The sequence below is a fragment of the Rhea americana genome, unplaced genomic scaffold, assembly GCF_003343005.1.
Source record: "Rhea americana isolate MKP2758 unplaced genomic scaffold, rheAme1 scaffold_78, whole genome shotgun sequence".
Lineage (NCBI taxonomy): Eukaryota > Metazoa > Chordata > Aves > Rheiformes > Rheidae > Rhea > Rhea americana.
The window spans coordinates 1,772,006-1,791,419 of record NW_028186956.1 but is presented as its reverse complement, the minus strand read 5'-3'; the positions used below and the strand labels follow the sequence as shown (position 1 = coordinate 1,791,419).

The window sequence follows — 19,414 nt, the reverse complement described above, 5'->3', positions numbered from 1 at the left end:
TCGCCAACGGGCGGCAGGAGCGACGGAACTACTTGTGTGACGTTGAGGCGGCTCGCGCGTCTTCCGTTGCTGCCGAGGGGAGGGCCGTTTAACGGCCCCCAGCGGCTCCGCCGGGGGAAGGCTCGTGCTCGTCGCGCCTCAGAGCCAGCTCGCCCGCTCGGTGCAGCCGCCGGGCCTAGCGCCGCTGGAGGCTTCCACGGCCTACCCCGTTAACGGGGCGCGGGGGCGCTCTGCCGTTCCCGCCTCTCCTTGCCCCATCCGACTTCACGGGCCGCGAGTGCAGTTTCCCCCCGTTGTTTGCCTTCGCGCTTTGAGCACTTCAGCTTTTCTTACGAACTAGCCTGATATATCACTGTGAGCACTATGTTTTCCTATTGGCGGTTTTAAAAGTTTTGCTTTTTCCTGAGTTTAGGCCAGAAGAGCAACTGATATAATGCTTGGAACAACTGAGTAAAGATAAGAAAGGATGTGTTTTTTGGAGAGCGTTAGAAATAGGTGCAGTATTATAGTGAAATATATTTCTATGAATTGTACTTAGAGGTGGTGTGCGCTGAGGAACGCCTATCTGAGGCCTGTTTGTGACCCACTTAATAGGTCTTTTGAAGCCCTAGTTGGGAGGCATAAGCCTGAAGACAGTGAAGCTTTTGCATGCCCTTCAGCAGACTGGTTCTAAACAGAAAGTGTTTTGTAGGTTACGTTTTACTAGAGGGACAAAAAATGAGGGAGATTGCAAACATGAAAAGACAAAAATCTTTGCAGCTTTGTGAATAAATAAAGATAGCTGTGAGAGATTCAGACATGAAGAACAGAGGTATATCTTCATTGGTCTTATTCTAATGAGAGTACTTTRGAATTCCATGTATTTTGTTTGGCTGTCTTTACTAAATTTGAAACCTGTGTGTTATATGTCATCTATGTAAAAAGCCGATCTTATTTTTTTTTCATAATGGTATGATTGAAAATCATTACAGTAACTAAGTTGAATTCAACAGTGAAAACATTTTTTTTTCCTCTGTAGATTTCTGTTCTGATCAACAACAAAGAGGTTAACGTCTCAGAAAAATGGCTGATTTAACCAAGATAGAGGAGCAGGAAGTTGAGAAGAATTTGTCTGAAGAAGCAGAGAAAACGTCTCGTACTTTAGAGGAAGATTCAGGTATCAATTTGGAAGGCAATAGCTCAACTTCAGGTACAGGGCACTCGACTGAAAATGAAAAAGAAATTGTTAGTGATAATCAGGACAACAGAACAAAAAAGAGGAAATTAGATGCTGAAGATGAAGCTCCTAGGAAAATAGTGAGTATCGTTTGCTTTGAACTATGTTCAAATTCTTGTTTCAAAGCTCTGGCCCAATAAAAGATTGAAAATATTTGCCCTAAGCATATGTGAACCACTGTGAACTATCAAATGTCAAAATTAATTCTGTGGCTAGCTTCCAAGCAAAATAACAGATGCAGAAGCTGGACTCCACAAAAGAGAAAAAAAGGTAGTAATTAGAATATTTAAAAGTCTGATCTCAGAACATGCTGGGGATGGAAATGAGGTCTAATTCTAAAATTGTCGTTCTGACCCCCATGTGGTGTCAGACTGATAGTGTAGCATAGGATTTACTAGTTTTCATCCAAGTCATGCATCTTGAATTAGTATGTCTTGTAGTTTGAGTCATCCTGTGTGTTAGTTTAGTTGTCTGTGTATGGAAGATATTTTGTCCTTATTCTCCTGAATAGGGTATAATCTATAAAATTCTAGAAAGTGCATCTTTTGTGGTATAATGTTAATATGATTTCTTAAGAAGATAAAAGACTGAGGCTTTACAGGTCCCTGGTATTTCATTTTGTTTAAGGCTATGTATGTGAGAACAACTGAAAATACTTGTCTTTCTAACTGGGAGGGTGAAAAAGGGAAATATTTTGTGCAAGACTGTTTTGTATTATGTATGGACTTGTAGAAATTGATATTATAATGTCTAATTCTGAGATTTTGGGATATTTAAGTATAATTTGAAAATATATTTGATCTCAAGCTTTGCTTCACTGTCAGAATTTTTTCTGGATGTTARTTTATGGCCACATAATCTGGTAAACCAAAGGGTGCTCTTTGTTGTGKTTGAAGCATTATTAAACTTTGCATCTTTCTAATAAGGAGCAGTTTTGGCATCAGCTTTAGACTTGTTATTTAGAATAAATTGTTATTTGTGTAGCATAGGGATGTAGAGAGGTGATTGCTTTGGATGCAGCTGCCAGCAGTCTAGATGTTATTGCTAGTGGCTGTTTGCAACTGCATTTGAAACAGCTGAGGTATGTTCATGGATTGTGTGAATGCCTCCCACACTTGTTGTCAAAGTCAGGTGTTCTAGCTTAAATCATCTTCATTGACCATTCAAGGAACTGTCTGTGCTTTCACTGAAAGATCATAAATAATCAAAATACTCTTTACTATGGCTCAGCTTTGAGAACAGTAAAGAGATAATGGGGGTCATAACTATTCTAGGTAAGTATGTCTGTGTATGTTTTGAATGCAACCAAAGTTATCTGAAAAATACTGAAGAATTAATGTAGTATATAAAAGTCAGTCAAACCTTATTTTCCCTCGGGAAACTGCTGTTTTAATGGTAAATGTCTGGATGCTGACTTCTGTAGTGGATTACTGTTGGGAATACTGTTTTATTTTGTGAACTTACAGTGGCTGGAGCTTTGTGGGATGTGCTTGTGAGTTTTTCCTGATGAGAATCTTTTATTTATACTGTTATTTCAGATGGTTTATCACGCCTTGCACAATTTGTGTTAGTTCTCTGTGTTGTGTTACTTTGTAATTTATGTGTAACTTATTTTTTTGCATGCTATGCGTAGAACGCAATTATTTAAAAGGGGAGAAAATCTTAAGAGGGTGATTCCCAGGTACAGAATACTTCTCTGTATCATATGGGACAAAAATATCTTGGACTGATTACATTAATGGCTAAAATAGAGCCGTTTTTACAGCTAGCTGTTAAGAATTAAAGGGAGTACTGTCATCAAGCTATTGCTTATGCTGGTAAAGGAGAGAAAGTAAGATAGTTAGACTCTGGAGTTACAAGTGGTCTGTTCAGAGCTTTAGCATTGTGATCCCTCATTTAATGGCTTTGAATAAGCAAAATCAACAGGTTGGCATTTTGGATAAATTGGCTGTGTGTTCACTTCTGTTAGGTGTAGATACTGAATTTCAGATACAGGATTTTTGAGAAAGCTTAAATCTGAAAGAATTCCTAGAGAAGATACATCCTCTTCTTGAATACCTGTTTTTGGGGGAAAACAAAACTAATTATTTGAGTGATGGGAGTATTTTTGAAGACCTGGAACTTAAATTTCTGTGAATGAATGATGCTGGGCATAATCCTTCAGAAATTACTTGAACCAATGGAAAATGAAATTAAATTTCTAAGGGAGTTGTCTCTGCTGTAATTGAACTACTGAGGTCAGTACCAGGGCACATATGGGAGATGTCTGTATGCAAATAAAGCTGGTAATCTCCATTTCATTATTTGTTTACTTTCTTAAATATGTAAAGTGAACATATGTCTTTTGATTAAGTGAAACAGTGTTTTTTTGTTTTGTTTTTTTTTTTCAATCTCTTCTCTTCCTCATTACTACAGTGTGAGATAGGCCATGGACAAGCTGTAGCTGCGCATTATAATGAACTTCAAGAAGTTGGATTAGAAAAACGCAGCCAGAGTCGCATATTCTACCTCCGAAATTTTAATAACTGGACAAAGAGTGTCCTCATTGGTAAGGTTCCTTAACTCCTTGCATTAGAATATAACAAAATGTAGCTAATATTAGTACAAAAATATAACTATGTTCTGCTTTCTGATGCTGACTTTGATACATACTTTGTGTGTGTTAATACAGTAGGATCTTCAGGTGGAATAAAATAATCTTTATATAGCTTCATTTTGCATCTTTGTGTTAGTGTCTTATTGCTGGAGTGCCAAAAATCCTAAAGTTTCAAATTAAATCAGCTGACCTGAAAACTGCAAAAAGTTCATATTTGAAACTTTTCTTCTTTCTGCCCTTTTCAAACAAGAAAGGGACAGCTTGCTTTAAATCATGAAGAATTTGTATATATCAGATTGAACTATCCTTGTTATTTAAATCCATTGAAATAATTTCTTAGCATTTCCCAAGGCAATTTGTCTTCAGGTCCAGATTAAGCAGAAAATTTGAACACATATTTTCTATGTTACTCATAGTCAATGTTTTTAAAAGATGAAGAAGTAGAGAATATAGTTATTGAGTAAGAAGATATAATAGCTTTTTATTAAAGACATTGTCTATCGTTCCAGGAATCTAATTCTAAAGTGAGGAAACAAACACATCAGATACCTCCAAACAAAGAAGAGAATTATTGGCAGAGCACCATAGACTCACGAAGAGGGAGCTGTGCCAGGGGATGTTGGCACTGTTTGCCTTAGCATGCTACTTTTTGTTGTGTGGTATCAGAGCAGATAGAGGCAGTATTTAGGTTTACATAAATCCATTTGTGAAGCCTCTGTTGAAGCCTTTTAGTCATAATGAATTTAAATAGTGTAGCATTATAGTGCTTGTATCAAAACATATTTCATGTCTCTTAATGCAAAGAAAAGTTACTAGGATGCTGGTATGTTTTGCATAATACTTCTGCTCTGAATGATGTTGCTGTATCTGGAGAGAATGGAGGTGGAAGAGAAAAATGAAATTGGTATGTGAAAGACAGCCAAGAAATATCTAGTTATTGCAAGGCCTAGGAAAGACTGAGTAGAGAACATTCTGCACATCTGTATTGTGACAGCAAGAAAATGTTGCGGCTGATAAGTTGTTTTGCTCACATTTCCTTGATGTTCTTGCTTCTGCAGAGTACTTTCTCATACTTTAAGGTAAAACCTGCCTTTAGTATAAGGATAGTGAAAGGGAGCCCTGTCTTTTACTCACACATACATTATTGTTAAGCGACTGTAAAGTTTTGCTTTTTATGCCAGGGACAGTTCAGAGTTCAAGTCACACTACATGTAAAGCACATTAAGTATGGAAAATATTCATTATCTTTTTTGTAGTTTTAGGACTTTGTAGTTGTTTTCATTAGTAGTCTGTAGAAAGAGAGATTCAGATCTGTAATATCAGGAGGGCTTATATGAGAATTAGGTTCTGAAGTATTTTAAAATTCTTGAACTCTTTAAGATTCTTTATACAGGACCCTTTAAGGATCTCTGTACAATAAAACTGAATTATAGAGGCCTGCGTATGCATTCTGTCTTTATTTCTGTAGGTGAATTTATAGACCGGGTACGACAGAAGAAGAATGATTTAACTGTTTTGGATCTAGGATGTGGCAAAGGTGGAGACTTACTTAAATGGAAAAAAGGCAGAATTAAAAAACTTGTCTGTACAGGTAAGAAGAAACAATAACTTTTCAGGAAAAGTACMCCAGTGTTTTATGGAAAAACCAAGCACATCTCTTGTCTTTTATTCCTTCCTTTGTTAATAAGCTCAGAAATGCAATGTCATACCTCTTGTTGCAAAGGGTGTCTTTGTATTGAAAACATCAACTTTATTGCCAGTATAAATATAAGAACCACTGTTTTTTTTCTGTGTAATCAGCATTCATTTCAACTCATAAATAGAAGTATAAGTAAAGAAACACAATTGCCAGCAATTGTCTTTGTGTTTTGCCATATCATTTTCCCATGTCTAAGCTTTTGCAATGTTTTTATCATTCTATAAATACACATGGAAGAGTTAACATTAAAAAAAAAGTTACTGTGTTATGAAAAAAAGTGGTCTTTGATGCTACCACCAACTAAAAATTTTCAGAATCAGAAAGGGGAAGAGTTGAAAGCAGATGAAATAATCTTTTGCTTAAATGAATTGTGTAGCTATTGGGAAGAAGACACTGTCTTCTCCCTAGGTGAAAAAGCACTGTAAGAGTGGTCTGGGAGAGTAACAGTTACTGTATAAATTAATWGCTCACTATTAGTTTTAAAACTATCTGAACTGTTAATATTCAGTGAAATGAATGCCTGAGATAGGAACAGTCTTAAACAAAAACAGTTTCCATGAATGTATCAGCATATATCACAAATCATTGCATTTCAACATCTTTTATATTTGTAAGAATATGAAGAGCTTTCAGTACCATTTTGAGGAACTGAACTGAACAGGGAACTGAACTGTTTTAGCTAATTCATATTAGACAGTGCTAACAGCACTTAGTCACCTAATTCTTATTACTTCAGATTTTGGAGGCTTTCTTTGCACCTTTAAGGATGGGAGCTTTTTAAAATCTTTCAGCTATGACTTTTGTGTGAAATAAAGATGGAAAACTAAGTAAAAAGTTACAGTCCTAAACAAATTAAATTCTTTTCCTGCAAGTTGTAAATAAAACTTCACATCTGATCATAACTGAAGATAACTTATCCATGCCTTAGCATGTCTGCAGTGTTCAATAATCTTTCCAGTTCTCTTGCTTGAGGAGAGTTTGCATGTTTGTTTGTTTATTTTTAATAGATATTGCTGACATTTCTGTGCAGCAGTGCAGGCAGCGGTATGAAGACATGAAAGCAAGATGTCGCTATAATGAACATATTTTTGATGCAGAATTTATACAAGCGGATAGTACCAAGGTACAGTTATCATGCTTTATAATACGTTGGAGGTTTGGTGCTCTTACTTTAAGTAAGTATAGGAAGTGATGATAGTGCTGCGATGTTTTGGGTGTGCTGTATAGTTTTAAGATCAGATTATTGCACTAACGTGGTTTACAGTTTTTTACAGTTCCATAAAGCGGAATTAAATGTATTTGGTTATTGTTTTCCTGTGTAACAATTTTGCAGCTTGAATGTCTACTTCAGTTAACAAATCTGATGCTTTCAATTTCTTTCACCTGACAAGGAGAAGGGAAGTAATGCTTATTTTTAAGTCTCTGACATAAACCATGAGATGTTGATAACTGGTCAATGTGTCTTTATGCTGGAGTGAATGAAGGACACCTTGTGATTTGACTTGTACATTTTGCTTATCCCAGTAATTTTTCTAGTAGCATTTTTACTCCTGTAATACATATCTTTAATACTTACATAGTAGAGTAGCTTTCTTAGACTGTATGAACCAGGTATGGAATACATTGCTGAGGCTTAGGAAACTGTCTTCTGCCTGGCACTGCATTTGCTTCCTGGAAATGAAGTCTGAGTGTGCCCTGCTCACAGGCTGAGAGGAAGAGGCTGGCTGGTTCCAGTGTGTTGATGGCACTATCTTCCCAGCCTGACGGAAGGAGTTTGTGGCTTGAATTCTTGGTTACCTCCCCTTCTAAGGAATCCAGCCTGTTGCAGGCTTCCATATGATCTGTTTCTTGACTCAAAATTGTGGTCAGGGAAAGAGGAGAAAGCCTTGGACAAGGAAAAAAGAGATAGTTTAACTTTGCTCTTACAGCTCAGTATTGTATTCAAGTGTATTGTCTATTATGTGCTCTGTTCTGTCTGTCTGTACACACAGAGGTTCATCTCCCTGACTTGGTATCTCTATCCTCTATTTTATGTAGACACAGTGCAGAATTTCCCTCTTGCAGCTTGCATAATTTCTCCCTTCTATACACCAGTTTCCTGTATCTCTCTTTATAAAAAAGTGGAGGAGTGGTGAACGTGATGTGAATGGTAAGGGCTGGGAGTCATCAGATGGATAGGAAGTCTGAGAGAGAAGAAAAATGTAGGTAGGACAGTTAGGTATGAAACATAAGTACAGAATGCATATCAGGGGCTTTGGGGAAAGTTTGTGAACTCCTGTGTTGTTTATCGTGCCTGCAAAGCATTGTATAAAAGGAAGTGTGATCAAAAAGGTTGGACTACTGCTGGGATACAAGGTCAAAGCATCATGGCAAGCTTTAACTTAATAAATCCCAAGACCTCATTCTCCACTGTTACTAGTTACTTGGATTAAGAAAGGGAGTACCCGTGTATGCATGTGTATATGAGAATAAAAATGACTTGGAGGCCAGGCAAGCTGCTATATTTAAAACGTTCACTTCTCCCCTAGTTGTATGTTTTATGGGTATTTTCTGAGCAAGAAAAATGTCACTTCTGATTACAAATTCTTGCTAGACAGAAATTTCACTTTATTGTGGTATTTGCTTCCAGCTAAATTGTTGCTGGTTGTAAACCCTCAACAGCAGAATATCTTTGGAGACTGTTAGGTAGCCGTTAGTTTTTGTTTTTGACCTTTTGGGTGTAGAGATGAAGATACGGGACTGCTTTAAAAAAAATGTTGAGTTAATGATAAGTTTGAAATGTGTATGGGTATTGTTGTTCCCAAATGTTCTATGTGGTTTTCTGTATAGCCCTAGGCTGCTTAGTCTCATCTCTGATTGCATCCTTGTTGAAGGTGTGAAGGTAGGGGGTGAGAAAGGAAAAACTTCAAAGAATTATGGGAGTAGTGTGTTTGTTGGAAGAATGAAGTGAATCATACTACTTCTTTAGCTTCTGGCACTTATTTATTTATTTTTTTAAAATCCTTTTCAGGATCTCCTGTCTTCCAAATATAATGATCCACATATGTGCTTCGACATTTGCAGCTGTCAGTTTGTTTACCATTATTCATTTGAGACATATGAGCAGGCTGACATGATGCTTAAAAATGCTTGTGAGAACCTCTCTCCTGGGGGGTATTTTATTGGCACGACTCCAAATAGCTTTGAGCTTGTGTAAGTACTTTCATTTTATATTAGCCTTTCAAAASTGTGTGAAGCATTATTAAGTGATAGTCATTCTTACAGTGTTCTGATACGTTTGTGCAAAATAACCCCAATTTTTTTTGCAATGATTTTGGCTTCTAGTCAGGAAATCTCATTCATAAACATGGATCAAATAGGTGAAGTTGTGCTAACCCTTGTCTTTTGCACCCAAGGCTCTTCTAGGATGAGTCTAGTTCCTCATATGTAGACTTGTATTGATTTTAAATAATGACAAAACAGGCACAAACTGGAGAATAATTGTTAGGGTTTTGCTGTGGTAATTCCAAGAAAGCCTGCCTCTTACCTGTAAACTGCTTGAGCTGAAGTTTAATTTGTAGACCTATTTAATCCTTGGTACATTGTGTAGGAATGATGAACTGTTAAAACCTAGTGTACTTCCTTGCTTGATTTAACTATTTTAATGTCTTATTTAGTAAGAGGGCTGGGAAAGTACAAAGATCACTGAACTCTGTCCTGTGTAGCACTGTGAAAAATACTTTCCGATCTCTTATGGATTATTTCTCTGTCTGTACGATTTAAAATCTGGTCAGTCAGTCATTGTTTGTTTATATTTCATTTTATAGAAAAAGACTTGAAGCTTCAGAAACGAATTCATTTGGGAATGATGTTTACAGTGTAAAATTTGAGAAGAAGGGAGAATATCCCTTGTTTGGCTGCAAGTATGACTTCCACTTAGAAGAAGTGGTTGATGTTCCTGAGTTCTTGGTTTATTTTCCGTTACTGGAAGAGTAAGTTAAAATTTTAATTCATTATATAGTGAAAACAGTGAAATGTGAATAGCAGTTGTTTAGCTTGTGTACCATTGCACAATACTATCAGAAAATAAAAACATTTTGGATTTCTTAGTGTATTTTCATTTTTTTGTTGYTGCTGTAATTGGAGAAGTTCCTCGTGTTTCTATCCAACAGTTTGTATAATCTGGCTTCTGACCATTACACTCAAATTGAAGGTGCTCTGGTCAGAAGCTATGAAGACTTACACTAACTTTCACACAGGAATTTCAGTACCTGTTGTGCTTGATACACAGCCAGCCTTTAACACAGTCATCCTTCTCTTCCTTTAATCTTAACTGTTTTTGGTTTCATTCTACCTCTCCTTAGTCTGTTAGAAAGTCCTCTTTTGTATCCTTGTCAGCAGCGGTGCCTCTTTCTTGTCTGCGCTAAGCTTTTTTGGATATTTAGGGAGGATTTTTCCTACAACTTTGATTTTCCTTCTTCTGCATTTACCTCAGCTGTGAGCATGCATTTTTCTATTACCTCTACGTGAACTCAGATTTGGCTTCCCGGCCTACCTCCTTCTGAGGTATAGTTAATGTTTCCGTGCTGTGTTCCTCCCTGCACTGTTCAAGCTCAGTGTGGATGTAACACCAACAGTGAGCTTTCTCTTCAAACCTGTATCTTTTCACCCACTTTATTTTAGATCACTATGAAAAATATCAGCATCTGTTGCTGAGACCTGTAACTTCAGTGTTGTTTGACCACTGTACCTTTACATGTAATTTAGATGTAAGGCACTAAATCTAGTAGAAGATTGATCTCTTAACATTYCTGTAGTAGCTGACGTGGCACAATAATGATACTGCAGGGGCAATAACTTTGTTTATATGGAAAGTCAGATGGAACTTACGAGCTTTTGTGTGTTGGGAGAAGAGACATTTTTCTACTGAAATGTTTGTATTGAATTCTTTGAAGATTTTTGTTAACTCTGAAAGGCACAATTTGTGGTACTAGTGCAGGCTCTTTCCATCTAAACAAATTTAGAGAGAGTGTAATTCTAGTGAATACCATAAGATGTCACTGTGACTTAAAAYTGGTCCTTTGTAAATATAGTGGTAGTAATTTTGTGAGTTCCCTAATTAAGCATATTATTTTGTCAGAATGGCGAAGAAGCATGGTATGAAATTAGTCTACAAAATGACATTTCGTGAATTTTATGAAGAAAAGATCAAGAATGAGGAACATAAAATGCTGCTAAGGAGAATGCAAGCCCTGGAGGTAAATACAGCATTAGTTTATTTCATTTAAATAGTCATTTACATCTTGCTGATTATTTGTGCAACAAATTGAAATTCTTGTGAACATTCTGCAGTTAATTAAAGATTACCAGTAGAAGAGCTAAATTCCTGTGGCTAAAAAGCACAGTTCAATTTTGTTGGTAAAATCTCAGTTTTGAGGGAAATTTTTTATTAGAATAGTAGGCAGAAGAACACATTTTTTGCATTTATTTGGCCAGGCATGTCTGCTTCTGTTTTTTTTTTAATATGCAAACCCAAGAATCGTGTCTGAGTATTATAGTGATCCATCTGATATAGTGATAGCTGAAATCCAATCTTTCTCATCAGATGGAGACTGAAAACCAGATCTTTGTGCAAGAAATATTGATTGGAAAACCAAACTTAGTAGAATAAAAGAATAAGCTGTATTCATGTAAGAAAATGGCACTTAATTGCAACTGAACTTATATTTTTGCCTAGTGCTTCAAGTTCTTACACTGGATGACTTCAACAGATTTAGAGACGCTTTCCAACAACGTTTCTGAGACTTTTTTTTTTCTTGTGCTTCTCTTTGCTTCCCTCCTCCTTCAAACAGTTGGAGTTTTCAGCATAAATATTCAGTTGAATATCTGTTGGCATATTAAATGTCATGTGGGCTGTAGGTGGACTTTATTGCCCTTTTTGACTCTGAAAGGGACAGTGCTCTATAGGGGCTCATACTGCCCTATAGAGCAATAGGCCCATATTGCCAGTAGCACAGTGACACAGCCTTTTACCTGTCAGAGAATTGTCTTAAGTTAGTGGCCACTTACTATCAAGCACTGCATTGGTAAGTAGAGACTATTTTGTGTTAACAARTCTTGTATATAGTCTTGAAAATAACCAGATGTATACTTTTGATTATAGCTCCAGTGTTTTATTCAGCCATATTAAACATTCCATTTGAAATCTTGCAGTTGTCCAAAGCTCAGTTCTCTGCACTTCTGCTTAAGAGATGTCATTTTGTTCAGTTGCTGTTCTGGAAGGTTACATGAAGATAATATTCATGATGAGCTCTACATGCAGAAGAATTTTTCTAGCTTATTCCATCTATCCTATTTCAGAGGCATGATTAGAACTTAATTGATAAATCCAGAGTATCACTTTTTCTGGGAAGTAGGTAATGTCGTATCCAGTCATACTTTTTTTTTAAAGGAAGCATCTAAATTTAACGTCCATCTATGTAAGTTCTGACCTCCATTTTGTGCCATGTTGTGATAGACCTTTGATTGGTGTGGTCCGTGTATCTTACTACCTAATCAGTACCTGCTTTTTTTTCTTCTTTTCTTTTTTTCCCCTCCCTATTATTCTTCAGCCGTATTCTACCTTTGGTGACTCTAAGCTTGTTTCTGATAAACCTGATGATTATGAGCATGCAAAAGAGTTTATCAAAGATGGCAAGGCAAAATTACCATTGGTAAGTTCCTTCTTACTTCACTCGAATAAAGTGTGTTTAAAATTTAGGTCCTAATCCTGCAGACGTTTGGTATCTTCTTACTTCAACTGCAAAAGAAAATTGGTGTCATTATCTCTGTGGTATGTGAAAAATTACACAACTGAAAGGCTAAAGAGTTCGCCTGATATGTTCCCCTTTCTCAAAGAATCACATTCACTAAATTCTTAGCTGTTAAGAGACTTGTAACAATACAAAAGGATGTTTTACCGTTTTCCTTCGCAACTGCTCTAACAGTCCTTAATTTGAAATACTTTCTTTGGTTTCTGAATCTTGACACTATATATTTAAAGCTTTTTCTTTTCTTTTTTTCTTTCTTTTTTTTCCCTTCTTTTAATCCTGTGAAGTAGAGGTCAGTTGAAATTTTTCTTCATAATGTATGCATTTGAAATCTGGATTTTTTTTTTCATTTCTCATGTTTAGCCAACTGTTTCTCTTTCTGAATGTCTACACTTGGTTTATGACTATAGTTCATAGTATCATAGTATCATAATTCTTTTACTTCTGTCTTTAATGGAGGTCAGAGTGGGTTTTAGATCATTTGTCTGATATAATAAAATCCTTTTTTTCTAATTCTAGTCTTGCCTTCAAGAGGAGAAAGTATTTTTCTTTCTTCTGTTGTATGTAGCAATACATGGCAATCTTGGAGTCCATTGGACCCAGTTTTAACAGTTGGATCTTATTTTTAACATCCTCACAGTTAGGCAATGAACAAACTGCTCTTTCATTATGACTTTTCAGCCAGCTCCCTGTCTTCCTTACATGGTCTAGTTGGGAAGACTGTATCAGATTCTGAGAGTTTCATAAGATTTAGAGTAAAAGTGTTGAAGGTGAGGTAGGGTGTCTATTGCTTCCTTTTATGACATGGTCAAAAAGAAGAAGTAAGATTAGATTGATGTGATTTATTCCTAATTAGCTCATGTTGATGTTTTATTATGTATCAATGGTTTGGTGTTTATAAATTCTTTTATTTTAGATTTTTAAATTTAAAGATTGGTTTATATATATATTTTTTTTTAATAAGTGATGTGCTCACCCTTCTGCATTCCAGAGACTGAAACAAAAAATAGGAGTTAAATGTTTCAGCCTATTTTGTACTGGTTGTTTACAGTCCAAGTTTTGAAATAAGGCTAGTTGTTTACAGATTTTTATGGGCTTTTGCATGCTTTGCAAGTTATGATTCAATACAAAAATGAGTGAAATCCATTTTTGCTTTTAAATGAGCATGCTAGCACTTTGTGCCCTTCCTTGGGCAAGGGGACCCCAAACCCCTCAAACCCAGAAGATCTCATGTGTGCACAAATCCTTTGTGAATATCAGCTTTCTTATACAGCTGTAGTGGTCTAGCTCTGGCAGCTGAGCCCTTCCCAGCCTTTCACTTTCCTGTATTGATCTCAGAATTGGTTAAGGGCAGAATGGACAGGAGCCTGCACAACTGCTGTTCTGGGAAGAGAGCAGAAGGCAGTGTCTGCTACCCCCCCCCAGGAGCTGCTCCTGTTTATTTGTCTGTTACCTCTTCATCTGTAGCCAAACTAGGTATGTAAGGTAGCATATTGTTGTGTGTTTGCCAGATGGAAACCTTGAAGAGGCTTGGTTCAGCCTGTTCATGCTGCATAGTTCTTGATAAGCAATGTTGGCTCTTTGTCTGAACTTTAGGTCTTTATGTGTTAAGATTCTCTGACAAGAAAGAATTCAATTTGGAGCAATAGATTTATTTCTTTAACCATTGATTATTTACTATTCATGTTTTGAATTCCTGAAGATACATGCCTTCTACTGTAAATATAAAAATCCTACATCAAGAGAGAAAAGAAATCCGCTGTCTGTATTTGAAATCTAGTAGTTCTAAAAAGCAAATTGCTACTTTTAAGAAATATGCTTAAGAACATGAGAATGGCTGAGTTGGACCAAAGACTTCTTTTGCCTGAGTGTTTTTCTTCAACAGTTGGCGAGTAGGTGTTGCCTAGGAAGAAGTGTAAGGCAGTAGTATGTCCCCTGGCAGAGAAAAAATCTGCTTGAACAAGCCTCTTTCTTTTCTTTTTTTTTTTTTGCTAACTTTTTAAAAGAAATTATTTGGCCAGGATTAACCAGTGGATAGTTTATGGGCTAAATCATGCCCTCAGCAAAGGCTCAGGAGAGCAGAGTGAAGTGACCAGAGCAGAAAATCAGCTTGTTGTTTATCACCTCATGTTTCTCAATTAATAGGGTAAATGGCAGTAGCTTTTTTTATCTTGAGTGCTTCCCCTGCTGCCCTGCTTGTGTCTGAAAGGCCGGGCTTAGGAGTAAGTTTCTTAGGGCTGCAAGGCAGATTGTTGTTCACAATTTCTAAGCTTGGTTGGAAGATGGTATCCTACAAACAGAGCTTTTGTAGGCTGCAGGGAGATGTTAGGTCAAGGTGGGCAGTACTCCTGGGGAAGGTGGGTAGTCCTGTGGCGTATGTATGGTCTCTTCCTGACCTCTTCATGACTGTTGGGGAAGAGGGGCTAGAGAGTGGCTTGAGTCAGGAGGAGTCAGACTGATAATGCTGTAATGGACCTAAAGTGTCTTCAAGGTGCAGTTTCACAAGACTATTGGCTCATTTTGCTATACCTACGTAATTCAGGTATTTTCCATAATCTGGAGTATCCCAATGCCCTATCATCCTAGATATTGGAGTTGCAAGTGTATATGGTCTACAGTAATGCTAATCTAGTTCCTAAATAGGCAGCTAGTATGAGTGGTTAGAAATTGGTGTGTGAAACATTGATTATTCCTGAGTTAAATCTGTGTTTTTTTTTTCCCTCATTTTCTTGTTTAAACTGCCTGTTGTGTCCTTTTCTAGGGAACTTTGAGTAAATCTGAATGGGAAGCAACAAGTAAGTACTGTTTTGAAAACTCAGTGTTGACTGAATGACTGGGATGAAAACTAAAATACATAGGCTTTTAATTCTAAAGAATACGTAGGCTGCAAATTCTGAATAAAATGAGATATTTTGTATTATTCAGGTGCCCAAGTATGGATTAGTTAGTGTGCACGTTTCAAGAAACTGAGGAAAAGTAAAAGAGATTGAAACTTTGCTATACTTAAGTAGGTTCTAGCATGCAAACTTTGAGTATAAATGTAGTTTGGGGAAGCATTGTTTAGAATGTAGGAGAAGGGGATGCCACAATTAAAGGATTATTTTGGCAGAATTAAAGGGTTTAATGTAGTACTTCTTTGCTTTTGTTTGGTAAACTTGGGTATTATACCATTATCACTCAACTAGAAAGCAAACTTTACTTGGGATATATGTTCTTCAAAAAACGATAAATCTGTATTGGAGAGACAGGAAATGAAGCTTCTACTTGTTGCCTTTAGTGATCAATACACTTCAGGAAGAAGCAGTTAAAACATAGGTAGTGAAAAGGTATTTAGTGGCTTGTTTTTTTTTAATTTTTGTTTTTATGTTAAAAGTCAGTGCCTCAGACACTGAAAAGGACTTGATATTTTTAAATACATTTCGAATGCTGTGAGCAGATGTGTTATGGGAAACTTTGGACATTGGGTTTTTCAACTGTAAATTTAGTAAAACATAAAGGGTTGAGAAGACTGAGAGTAAAAATTTTCTCCCCAAAAGATGGTTACTAACTTCTGTGTAACTGCAGCCAACCAGAATTTGTATTTTTACAGATAGCTATGCCAGTTGTGCTGTCAATTTTAAACAAGGAAACAAAAATGCTGTTTGATTCATGAAAGAGAATGTTAAGTGTTTTTTTTTCTTGGTATAGAAAATTATTAGATGRTTTTTAAAAAGGTATGAATCATAAAGGTAGACATTAATCCAGGAATATAAAAGTGTTATTTAAATCATGAGTCTAGTTGGAAGGGGGTTTTTATGCATTTAAAAGATAAATGATTACTGTATTTCAAAAGTAGTGTCTTTCTAGAGAGATCTGGAATATGGTGCTTCTGATGGTTAGGAGATGGACCCAGTTGGCCCATTAAGTGGAACCTCACTTTGCTGTGCTGCTGAAGAATGTACATCAGGCTTGTCTAGATCGGTTTTCCGTGTAGCCATGGCACCTTATCCATTAAAACAAAAATTGAGTTCATCTGGAAGCCTGTCAAACTGACCTCATGGTCTCTTAACAACCGATTAAACTTCTCTGATATGAAACGTAAGAGCCTCTGACATGGCAGGCACTGTTTATATGCTAGGTATCTCCCCAGGGTGCTGGAGTAGTCTTTGAATATCTGTTTCTAGATTGATAAATGTTTTGGACTTGAAAAAATGCCATCTAGTGTTTATAAATGTTTCTTCTTTGTTCCTGCTACTTCAAGAGAACAAAATTCACCATGAGTTTGTTCACTTTTTAATTAAAAACGAAGCCGATCATTCCAAACCTATTTTTTTTTAATGTGTTTATAAAGGAGTCTTCAGCTTAAAATTATGAATGACCTTTCATGCACCAGTGAATGTTAATTATGTATAGAATGGAATAGTTATGATTGCATGCTGTTTGTGAGTTGCATTCACATTTCAGTAGTGTCATTAACTAAAGTTAGTGTTATATTAACCATATTAACAGTATTTAAAGTATTTTGCTTTTATGCATGGCTAGCTCCATCTTGAAAATAGGCCTGCAAACTGAATTACAAATACACTCGAGTCGTTTTAGAATTCTCTTTTGAGTTTGAACGCTAGAATTACTGATTAGAAAACCATAGTGATTTTTATTATTTTAGTAATCTGTTAATAAATTATTTGATTAAAATGGCAGCCTGTTTTCATTTTGAAAACTGACATGAGTGGCAGAGGAAACAAAGTTTAAAAACTCCGTTTTCTTTCTTAGGTATTTACTTGGTGTTTGCCTTCGAGAAGCAACTGTGAAACTTCATATACTGGATGCAGCAAGAAGAGATCATATCCATGTGCAAGTTGGAATGGTCTAAAATCCATTGTGGCAACTATTTTTTTATTTTTATTTTTTAATTATCAGAAGTGTGCAGTGCACTACCAAAAAAGAGAGCAAGCTCATGATTCTGAATTACATTTGCCTGTCTGTGACAGATGGACTTGTGTGTGTATATATAAGAAAGATTCAGAACCAGTCTTTTTAAACATTTGTAAGTAGTCTGCATGACCTCAAAACTCATATTTGAATTTAACACAGCTTTATGTTCCAAACAAATGTTTTGTTAGTACGTTTGTGACTACAGGCCTGACCCTGCACTTCCTAAAGTTGATGGAAAATGACTGTTGATTTTTGGTGATGCAGAATGAGGGCCTAAGTATTGTGCTGCAAAGCTCAATTAATTCATAATGAGATATGTTCAGACACGTGGGGTATGTCTACATTGCATGCAGGGCTAAGTGGCAAATAATACCTGAGTCAATTTGAGTACCTCTATGCTGTGCTCTGGCCTGCAGTGTAAATTTACCTTAGTAGTATTCAAGGTGTAGTTTACATGGCAAAGTTCCATGCTGTTCTTGTTTTTTGTGCTTGCTGGTATGTAGTGTCACTTTGTGGTGTTTTCAAGATTAAATTGGCTCATTTTGTACAAAATGTCTCGGAAAGAACTAAATTTCTAAAGATTTAAATCTCCAAGTCATTCTTCTGACTGTATAGTAATCAGTAACAACTGCTGAACCTAGATTACTGAGCATTTTCTATTACATTAAAGACTCTCCTGACTCTCTTTGTAGTTTTAATGTTTCCATTGTTCATAGTTTACCACAGAAACTTTCTAGATGGATCTTTATTCYGATATAGACATGTTTCTCACTTTTTCACAAAGTTTCATGGGCTTCTCAGGAGGATGAGCTGGTGGTGGTGGTGGGGTCCTCAATGCAGTCCTTAAGGCATTAGGAATGCACTTGAGTAATGGATCATGATCTAGAAGGGCAACCTGTGTAACACTTCAGGATACTGGTAATTCCTTCTGGGAGGGATGGTTGTGCATGCACGTGCATGCACACAACTCTCTACATGTGGATAACAATCCCCAAGTCAGAGCCAACAAAATTTGTTCTGGAAACATAATCTAGTCATATCAGTAAGTAAAATTGTAACTAACTACACTCCTACTGCTGAAGTCTCTAAGAGCTGGCACATGGATTTCCAATGTGATATTCTGCTTTCAGCGTGCCTGTAGCAGCCCAGTAGTGGCTGAGCATGAATACTTTCTTTAATTCTCCCCTCACCTAATTTCCTAAAAGTAGCTTTTTGCTGCTGTTGCCTAGTATATGCTAAAACATTGAAGGTATGTATTTTGCAAAACTAATAAACCTAGGAAAGAACTTACATTTCCATTAGAATTAAGCATTCAAATTATTTGAGTTTGTAGTTGAACAAGCTTCCTTGTCTAATCAGATCATATTTTTTCCATCACAGTTATGTTTTTTTTTTAATTCTATAGAAGGTTATCTGTAAACTTCACCAGGGCAGTGCAATCACAGTCAGTACTGCTACTAAAATTGAATAAACAAGACACTTTATGGGCTGCTAGAAATAGTACTTATAAAATTAGCTGAAAAATGCCAAATCTTTAAAAGTGCAGAAATGTTTCGTTGAATTTCATGTGTGCATCAAAACTAGATCTGTTAGATTTCTTATATTAAATTTTATTTGATAATCTATTGTACTATTTTTGGAAGAAATCATAATAATAGAAGCAGGAAGAGGGAAATAGTGAAGTGTCTTTCCTGTTTTAGGGCAAATTTCAGCAATTCTTGATATARTAGTACCTGTCTTTCGAATAGAATCGAATGGCTCCTCAACAAAACAAAGGAATGCAATAAATCATGGCCTTAAGGATTGCTGATGTGCAAAGTAAGAGGAGAGTGCCAAGGTCCTCTCCGTTGGCTGATTTTGGCAATAGAATGAGTTGATGCAACCACTAGAAATGAGAAAGGAGAAGCAGTGCCTGAAGTTTGCTGCAACTTTTAAGAAGTGGTTCAAATTCACTTTACATAAAACTAGAAAGGGCAACTTCAGTTCAGTTTACTAATTGTCAYGTAGCTGCCACGACTTAAGTGTTGCGAACAGGAGCTACAGATCTATAACCTTTTTCTTTTAACTCCTGTGATGGTGGACAGAGACAGTTAGGAACCCAGTTGTTCAGCATATAGTTGATTTGGAGAGCCAGTGTAGCTGAAAAATTGTTTGCACTTACAGCTTTAAATAGGGTCTCTGTCTCAGGAAAAAACTCAATT

At 36.4% G+C, this 19,414-nt stretch overlaps 1 protein-coding gene across 2 annotated transcripts in view; it reads left to right on the top strand.

The window, feature by feature from the left end:
• Positions 1 to 17,898, top strand: part of RNMT (RNA guanine-7 methyltransferase) — an 18,199-nt gene extending 301 nt beyond the window's left edge. Inside the window, exons 1-11 of one of the 2 annotated variants that reach the window (XM_085322502.1) lie at positions 18 to 354; positions 1,019 to 1,296; positions 3,632 to 3,764; positions 5,281 to 5,403; positions 6,519 to 6,634; positions 8,522 to 8,703; positions 9,318 to 9,482; positions 10,631 to 10,748; positions 12,102 to 12,203; positions 15,061 to 15,094; positions 17,052 to 17,898. In XM_085322502.1, the coding sequence (XP_085178628.1) occupies positions 1,063 to 1,296; positions 3,632 to 3,764; positions 5,281 to 5,403; positions 6,519 to 6,634; positions 8,522 to 8,703; positions 9,318 to 9,482; positions 10,631 to 10,748; positions 12,102 to 12,203; positions 15,061 to 15,094; positions 17,052 to 17,089 (1,245 nt within the window). In that variant the 5' untranslated portion in view covers positions 18 to 354; positions 1,019 to 1,062 and the 3' untranslated portion in view covers positions 17,090 to 17,898. Of the gene's footprint in view, positions 1 to 17; positions 355 to 1,018; positions 1,297 to 3,631; positions 3,765 to 5,280; positions 5,404 to 6,518; positions 6,635 to 8,521; positions 8,704 to 9,317; positions 9,483 to 10,630; positions 10,749 to 12,101; positions 12,204 to 15,060; positions 15,095 to 17,051 lie in introns of those variants that run through there. The other variant, XM_085322501.1, reaches the window with a different exon arrangement.
• Positions 17,899 to 19,414: the final 1,516 nt, after the last annotated feature.